The sequence below is a fragment of the Cydia strobilella genome, chromosome 17, assembly GCF_947568885.1.
Source record: "Cydia strobilella chromosome 17, ilCydStro3.1, whole genome shotgun sequence".
NCBI lineage: Eukaryota > Metazoa > Arthropoda > Insecta > Lepidoptera > Tortricidae > Cydia > Cydia strobilella.
Window position 1 is genome coordinate 5,336,836 of NC_086057.1, and position 9,756 is coordinate 5,346,591.

General features: G+C 35.6%; 1 protein-coding gene across 1 annotated transcript in view; it reads right to left on the reverse strand.

Moving 5' to 3' along the window:
• The window catches only part of LOC134749033 (alpha-tocopherol transfer protein-like), a 42,250-nt gene extending 33,053 nt beyond the window's left edge, over nucleotides 1-9,197 (reverse strand). The window contains exons 1-3 of the mRNA XM_063683927.1: nucleotides 9,049-9,197; nucleotides 7,586-7,673; nucleotides 6,711-6,870 (exon numbers count right to left, since the gene is read on the reverse strand). Of these exons, the coding sequence (XP_063539997.1) occupies nucleotides 6,711-6,870; nucleotides 7,586-7,673 (248 nt within the window). The 5' untranslated portion in view covers nucleotides 9,049-9,197. The remainder of the gene's footprint in view (nucleotides 1-6,710; nucleotides 6,871-7,585; nucleotides 7,674-9,048) is intronic.
• Nucleotides 9,198-9,756: the final 559 nt, after the last annotated feature.

A 9,756-nucleotide genomic window follows, 5' to 3' on the forward strand; every position in this document is an offset into this window, starting at 1 on the left:
TATTATGTACGACATGATGTGACAATAGTAACAAAGATTCCGACGTTTTTCATCCTATTTGCATACATTTAACCTGGCATTATGCAAATGTTTCCATAGCACGCCTTCGTCATTAAAACAAAGAATTAAAAAATGAACCAGGAAACTCAATATTGTTATCTCCTGCATGATCTCATGGTGATTAAATATTGGATTACCGATCATTGTATTTACAAATCCTACTGCATGCTTACTCATAAAAATAAACCTTAATAATTATATTGTAAATTATAATATTAATAATACCTACTCATTATCATCCTCTTAGTCTTACGAAGACAACTTACGTAATTTAATTTCCATAAATTAAACTTTATAATTAATGTAAAAGAACTTTTGAAAGAAAATAAACACATATTATACCCAGTGCCCAGTGGCATCGAAAATGGTAACGAAAGAATTAGATAATAACTTGTATAGAATAAGGCCTCTGCTTCCTCCTCGCGTTATCCCGGCATTAAAAAAAAGATAATAAAAATAAATAATAAAAGCTTTTATTTCAGGCATTTGCCCATATTGCGTACAAAATTAAATACTACTTAACAACTAAGTTTTACCACGGACACCACGGCTCATGGGAGCTTGGGTTCCTCTTGTATAGAATAAGGCCTAACTTAAATAAATATAAACAATAAATAAAAATATAAATATTTTGAAATATGTAGGAAATAATTATCTGTTCTGCAAGTAATGGAAATGAAGAAAGCGCTACATGCTCGTTAGCCAACCAATATTTGTCAATATTTGTAAAGTACTATGCTGGTGAACTAGACCGGGTTCTGGGTGAGGTGATTTTAACTCAGTTAACTGCCATATAAATAATTGCTAGTGTTCAATCGAAAATTCGGTTTCCGCATAAAAATAATGTTTCGGCCGAAACTTTTGGCGCGCCGAAACATACTAGACTGTACTTTCGAATTAAGATATATGCAGTCAACGTCGTGTAAGTTTAAGAGACAGTAGAGTTTTAATGTGTACGATACTACTACTACACTACTAAGATTGTCTTAATGTTGGACTGGTGACCCACCTACCTATATTAATATAAACTATCCATTCTACAAACTAGAAATACCTACAATAATGTATTTAAAGTTTACTAAAATATATGTGGGTCATCTGTCCAACATTGACATGGACTAAAAACTGATGGGCCTCAAAATCATGCATTACGTAAAATCGAACTATTAGACAGGCATGATAATGTTTATATAGCGATGTTTGCCATGGCCGTGTAATGCCAAGGCCGCAGTACAAAGTGGCTGTGTGTTCCCGTCGCTCATCGAACGCAGGCGAGTTGACCGCTCTGAAGAACCAAAAGAACTGTGGCCTAGAGATCTATCACTCTCACCTTTATTGAATATTAGAGCGATAGATAGGTAGATAACGAAATCCATTTTTAATTTTCGCGGTAGACCTTCTGTAAGAGACACCATTTAATGTCTCCCGTGCATAAAATACAGAGATGCAATGCCCTTTAGGTATATCAAATATAATCACGAAAACAGCGTAATATTTTGCTTTAGCTTCCGTGATTTATAAATCAATAAATCCGAATTCAGAATACCACATTTTAACTTTATTATATTGCTATATGCTATAATTATGTAAATTAGGTACGTTTTATAAATACAGAAAAAGGACTCAACTTTTTTTTTTCGAGGTATATCTCACCAATCGCGTTTCGGCACTTTCGGCATCTGCCAGACATCCGAAAATAAATGTTCCACGCGCTTGATCCAGCGCATTATTCTTTAATGCACCTTCTTAAAACTGGTTCCTTAAAGCAATCATCAAGAGGTCGGTCGATTCCAATTTATTTAATTTAAACATATCGCGCGAGTGACTAAAACAAGTGAGTCTAAACCATAAAATGATTTAATGTTAGTATGTCTCACAACAATTTAAATTCGATTATTTAATTTAATTAACTGGTTTTGATATGACCTTGACGATTGTCTAGGTGATTGGAGCGCATCTCATCTCACGCACGACTTTTACTTCTCTCCAATGCACCATGATTGGTGCGCAGATGCGTGAGCGATATTCAATGTCGTATCAAGATAAGATCTAAACCATAACAATTTGTTAACTCGGAATCGGGTCACGATTCTAGTTTGTGTTAATTATTAGTTACTAAATCACATTTTGACACTGCCTTTACTGTTCTGAGCTATCTTCTTGCCCTGGGCTCCACGGAAGACCAGCGCTGTAGCATATATATGTTAAGCCCGCTCCAGACTACGCGGCTTCGCGCCGCGATTCGCGCACGAGTGTGGAGGGAGCTTAAGAGCATATGCTGAGTGGTGTCCATTTGTAGCCTCTATAGCAGCATCAATACTGTAATTATTGCATGTTAGTATAAGCTACAAGTAATTTTAACTGTTTAGTGTATAAGATCTCCTTTTTTATACTGATGTGGTGCTGTATGTATTATATGGTTTTTGCAATAAATGTTTTTCTATTCTATTCTATTCTACTCTATTCGCCCGCCCCCACTTGTCTAGAGTGTTTTACATCTCGTGTTTTTGAGTACAATAAACACTCGCAATAAAAACCAACTTTCCTCTCTTGTTGCACAAATAACTATATCACGTCATTGCCTTGCCGTGCCGTGCATTTCCTTTGCACGTTTACTTCTTGGTCTTTATTATATACAGTAATTTTTCGCTTTATGTTAAATGACTCAGTTTCTGCCGAAGCCAAAGCCAAAATCTGTACAATACAATACTTGTACAACTTGTGTATGTGTACAATGTACATGTACAAACCTGTTAAAATCGATGAAAAAATGTCGATGGCCTTTTTTAACGATTCGATTAATTAGTTTTACGAATAGAGTTGTTATCTCTACAGTTCGCGTTCCAGTATCTGCCACATTGTTTTACATAGGTATAAAATGGAAGATGACTGGTAGGTATCATTAAGGCATTAAGTCCGCCATTTATATATTGTGCAATAAAAAAATTAGAATGTTACTAGAATGTTCTGAGGTAAGAAACATTTTAATGACTTAACAACAAAATATTGAGCCGACATCAGGGGCCCTATTCGAGATGAACAACTGTCAGTTTCGGCTTCAACATCAGTTCAACAGTGGAATGAATCATTTGTTCATCAACCGTGGAAAGTATCATTTGGTACAACCAAAACTCATTCATTGAAAAAATTATTCAATAAAAATCAACTTTGTTTTCTTACTACTATACGGTTTAAAATGGCTCTGAACTCGTCGTGGTTCGGTTTGGTTTCGTTGTCACCTAACTGTGGATTGCTAATGTCAAATTTACCTATTCGACAACACACGAAAATTCCATTCAACTGAAGTTCAACACGTAACGTCACTTAACGCATGTCGAATACCGCTCCTGGTAACAATATGAGTTTCATTTCACCAAACATCGCTTTCCGAGAGATTATCGATTAGTACATAAACTGGAATAAAATTTACAAAGATCGCGATGGAATAAAATATAAGACTTCAACAAACCTCGCAACAAATGACATGGATTTGGCGATTTTAAATAGTTGCTAGCTAAGTTCAAATGTCGCTATGTATTGCAAATCGCATGCGATTACCGAAAACGTTTGGGGATGCTAATAGTCGACCGGATTCAACGCACATGGCCAAGGTCAGAATAAGATTAAGGGTGGCCTCAAAAATACCAGTTTAAACACTTCCGATGAGACGGTCCGTCCGCCCCTTCCGGCTGTGACGAAGGTTGGCATGTGCAGCGTGAGGTCAGCTACAAGTCAATGTCAAAAAATATCCGTCTGCGAAATTATTTTTATATTAATATATTATAAGTATATAATGTATATGTTACAGATAAAACTGTAGAAACTTTATTAAATTAATTTTAACAGTGCATAACGAATAAATAGACATTTAAATATTAGTATATAAAAATACTCTTTATTTACATACAAGATATATATAGTGGTACTACGTAAACGAAATTAATAACTAGCTTAAATTTAAAATAGGCCCTTGAGGCATTCTACCAAGGATGCTGGCGGCATTTCCTCGCTGTTTCGCAATGCTGATACGTATATTAGTATATTATTTATAAACTAAAACTAAATTACATACCTATACATAATAATACCATTTTTTTTAACTATGCTTACCTAAATAAAGTTAGCACTTACTATCTAAACTTGGTCCCCTGGACAAAATTTGAACACAGGTATCTTTAATTGCTTTGGTCCAAATAAGTCTACTCAGAATTTTTATCAGTCACAACTAGTTTTCCTAAATTCCTTGCATACGATAGTTAGTAGGTAATAGCAAGTAATGGGTATGTTACTTGTACAAACATCAACACTTTTAACTGTCCATCGGTGGACCTTATTACAAAAGGCATAAGTTCCACCGCTGGACAGTTATCAGTGTGGACGATGGTACCTACCTATGTTAAAAATGAAAAATAAAATACGTCTGCAATAGTTAATTCCATAGAAATGAAATAAAACCATAAAAACGGATTATATCGCGTAGGTATATTGAATTTATAATACATCCCGACGTTTCGAACCCTTTACAGTGTTCGTGGTCAACGCCGAAAAAAATGTTTTCACCTCAGCAGCTCGAACAAGCCTACTTTCCAGGGAGTGAAACAATGTAGCTGTCGTATCGTATCGTATCGTATCGTATCGTACATATTATAATACTTTTTTTTATCTGTTTATTATGTGTAATTCGAAATACATTTTAACCTTTAATATGTTCTCACTACTGAGGTGAAAAATTATGTGTGCAACACGACAGCAAAGTTATTTTACATCTCGTGTTTTTGAGTCCCTCGCTACGTTCAAGATTCTACCTTAGAATCTTTCGCTTTCTCGGGACTCAAAATAAATACTCGCAAGAAAAACCAACTTTCCTCTCTTGTTGCACAAATAACTATCTTTAACAACGGATTTTTTAAGTCGCAAAATCGCATAAAACTTCAACCGAAACCTTTTACTTTACTCTACTCTAACCGTTAATCTGAGTTAATTGTTGTATGTATAACTTTTTTTATTATGCAAATAATTACGCATGACATGGTTTCAAGTCATATGATTGACACAAAGGCAATTCAGTATTTTGTCGTGTGTCAAGAGTTCAATTTAATCAAAATGCTTAAAATACCCACTATAAATTTTATTTTAAAAACTTTAAATACTTGGATTAAGCCATCGTAAGTCATTTCTATATATTTGCCTAGTTACGTAAAAAAGGTTGCCATGAGTATGTAAGGATATATTAAATGATGAAAAAAACCACCTCGTTAAATTTTACGCACATTATCAAAAGCCGAAATTTGTTTCATCGATTCGTTTAAGAGCATATATTTTTTTCTTATTTCGTTTAGAGTAGGAAAGAACAAACCAATTCTGTCTGCACAGACTTTGCAGTGACAGAATGTGGTGGTGTCACACTTTCTTACGCAAAAGATGGTGCCTTTTAGATTTAGACGGATTCTGAGCCTTAATCTTTCTAAATTGTTATTCCGTGTTGTAAAATACTTATTCCGCAACTGAGTCACCTTAAATAATGCTTAATGCTTAAGCTAAACGTCGGTGATCAAGTAATAATAAGTCTGTTTATAGTGCCAAAGTATTGTATTGTCTTTATTGAAATGTAAGCCATATTTGTACACACATTATTTGCTTACGTATTAGATTTAATGCATTAATAATAATCGTCCATTGTTATTAGGCAATAGTAGAACAATAAAGTGAATATGTAATTCGAAAGAACAAACAAGTTTCGGTCAAGAGCTAAGCGCCCCGGATAGGTCGTCCGCGACTCTTTTAGACTCGTACAAAAAAAATAAAAATCTTCTGGGTATTAATTTCACTCCCGAGTGTAGATGACCTGATATGTATTTAGAAAACACGATTTTGAGCTAACATGACCAATTACATAACTAACAACGCTTAATGAGGTGTTAACTATGTAGGTACATTTGTTTTTCTCATTTCCCGATATTTCGGCTTCGGCACTATTGCAAATTAAATGCCTTCTTAACTTTGTGCTGCGATGGTAATAAATAAATACGTTTTATTAGTTAGGTAACTTAGGTATATAGTTATAATCATCATCCTCATCATGCATCAGCTTTCCTCACATCATCATATCACACGTATGTATGTAACCTCGGCATTGCGATATAGGATTATGTTTTAGGGCAATTCAACTGACTGAGACAGTTTTCAAAAGTCTGAAAAATGCATTTGTGCCATTACGCTTAGGTACTGATAGTTGACTTTCCCGCATTTTATGAAGATATAATGACATGTTCATCATGACGGCATCGTTAGAAGACATCGTCTCTGTTTAATACTCGTACGAAACAAAATTTTCTATTATTATTTCGTTCGTATGTTTAACAAATAAACAATTTGATGTATTCTTAAGATCTTATCTTATCTTACAACACACATATCTTTAATTTTATTTTATTATTTTCTATGCACACTACATAAAAAAATACAAAAATTGAGAAAATCTTAAAAAATAATCTAGTTACATGTAAAAAATCCGCAACGCAGGCTTCGTCTGGTGGCTACAAATGCAAATCAACAATTTGATTAATTGATATGTATGATATGCATGCTACTAGTAGTTATAAGTACTAATAGTAGTAATAGTGGTAGTTGTATTGCTAGTTGTTACTTACGTGATATCGAAGGCGGTCTTCAGCTTGTTCGAGCAGGGATCCCTGTCAGTGTATATCTCGCTCATGACTCCCCGCGTGGTACAGAAGCGGTCGATGCATTTCTTGGTGCGTTCCAGACTGCCGTAGCAACTGTGCAGGAATTTTCTGATCATCAGGTCACCTGTAATAGTTCTTTATTTAAGAGCCCATCAACGTGCTCACTAGCGCCACTGTTAAGTTTTTATGATTATTTAAATTTAACGATAGATATTTACAAAAGGGGGCCGCTACGTACTGTATTTTGTGTTTAAGCACCTTTTGAAATATTATAATAGTTTTTACGTTGCTGTATTCGGCCGTTTTTGTTTTGAGTTCATAGATCTACGATAAACATCTTTTTATAACAGGTGTCACAGACAGTCCCCTATGCAGAGCATGCATGGAGACAATAGAAACAGCCTCTCACGTGGTGCTGGAGTGCAGCGGAGTGGCCCCATACAGGGCAAAAAAATCTCGGATCCTTGAGAGACCTCCCCGAGGTCCTACTCAACATCAGAGGTTTGATAGGTTTCCTCAAGGAGCTGGGCTGGCAAGACTAGCCCACCCCCATGTCACGCAAAATAGGCGCCAGTCGTCGAGTTGCGGAAAATCGCCCGAACTACAATACAATACAAAACAATGAAATGGCTGCATATGCTGAGCCCGTTCCTTTTGCCGCGCATGCAATTTTTTTTTTCATGTTATATTTTGTAAACTATCAGATTTTTTTGGTGTGGCAATAAATGGTTTCTTATTCTTATACTTCTGTAACTAACTGTAGGTATATGTATAACGAGTATGTATATATATTATAAATAGCTTTCTGTTGCCCCTTTAATAGCATAGTATGTACTCACTGAAGTCTTGAGGCAGATGGGGCTCCTTGGTCAGCCATTCCCTGATGGAGGTCACGTCGTGGCCAAAATCAGGAGTCTGCTGCGGCATCTGACAAGGAAAACTTTTGAGAGAAAGCCGCTAGAAAGTTATTATAGTTATCAGTCTGACCATCCATCCGTGTCGGGAGTGAAAACAGTCAGTCAGTGAACCTGATGATTAGATTTTCGGTTTTTAGGGTATTACCCTAGTTATTAGATTTTGGAATTCTTCGATTTCGAAAAACTAATGCCTACGACAATACTAGTGCCTACGCTAATTCTTGGGATTAGTTGCGAAGCGGACCCCAGGCTCTCATTAGCCGTGGCAAAATGCCGGGACAACGCGAGGAAGAATCATCTCGCGTTGTCACGATTGAAAATTTTCGAAGTATTTAAATTTTTTATAACTTATTTTATAGATACTTAATGCTCTTTTCACGAACATTTTTTGTGAGTCATTTCCTATACCTTTTCTACCTCAATAAGAACTATGATTATGTGTTGTAAAAAAACCTAATCTAATAAATAAATAAAAGATATTAGGGGACATCTTACACAGATCAACCTAGCCCCAAACTGAGCAAAGTTTGTACTCGTACTATGGGTGCTAGGCGACGGTATACATACTTTAGATAAATACATACATAGATACATAGAAAACACCCCTGACTCGGGAACACATATATCTGTGCTCATTCCACAAATAAATGCTCTTACCGGGATTCGAACCAAGGACCATCGGCTTCACAGGCAGGGTCACTACGCACTAGGTCAGACCGGTCGTCAAGTGTATAAAATATCAGAATCGCTATGAGATTTCATCATTACGAATGTAGATGTGAAAGAGCCAAAATAATAGTGACCATAATGTGGCATGTTACTGATGTTACATCACTCATAGGTAAATAATTTGTATTCGACATTGGATTAGATTTCATAACACGTGATTCTGATTATAACTCCCTTTTTTATGATCGGTTAGAAACACTGAGGTCAAACAAGTTGTAGAGTCAGACCAATAAGCTAACTCTGCATGGCATTTGCGATGACAAAGTGTGGCAATGTCATCATTAATGTGATTCTATGAAAATATGACGTTTATAATTGCACTTGCAAAATATGACGTTTATAATTGCATTTTCGGGTTGTTAAGACTTTGTGACTCTTAAACTGGACTGAAGTGAAACATTTATACAAGTAGGTATTTTTGTTTATTGTAATATTTAGAACTATGACTCTTTTACTAGTTTTACTAGAAACGTAACACGAAAAAAACTGCAACATAATATTAATTCGCATCAAAATATTATGTGCAAAAAATACCTCAGCACTTATATTCTATGCACAATAGGGTCAAGTTCTCAAGTTGCGAAATGTATCGAGACAATCGAAACGTGATTGAGAATTAAAAAAAAATTGCTTCAAAATTAATTAAAAATACTTACTTTATTTAAAAATCACTAACTCAGCAACAAAGAAACTAAAATGAGACAATGTAAAACCGCGATGTTTTAAGTTTACGATACGTATCGATTGAAGTAACTGTGTCAACGTCAACCGTCCTACCGCGTATCACCGCACTGACTGACCGGGCAGACGATCTCAGGCATAAAATATTGCATTTGCTATATAATACTGGGCTATAACCGCGAAAACCGAATCTTCATCATCTTTCTCTGTCACTCTAATTACGCCTTAACGGGAGTAAAAGAGAAAGATGCCCGCAATTTTCGAACTTCGGTGTTCGCGGTAGACCACCTGCTTTTCCCATATATAGCTTGAACCAGAGTTACCGTAACCTCCAAGTCGTAGCATTTATGCTTTAAACGATCGCTCGTTTACTGGTTTTGAATTTGAACAGCAACTCGCTTGTACCCGGTTAGCTACTGGAATAGTATTACTACAAAAAAGTTGTACTTAGTTTATTTATTTCTTAAGAGTCCCCGGCAAGCTCGGCCGAATTGCACCTTCCTATAACTACAAACGTAGTTCCGCTCTGATTTTAAAGAGACTAGCTAGATTGCTCTGAAACTTTGTATCTACTTACAATAGGATAAGGTATATCTAGGTCTGTAATTGATTTATGTAGCTTCAGATACCATAGTAAAAAAATACAGCGAATGAAAGTTTTTTCATACAAAACTTGTTTTTGC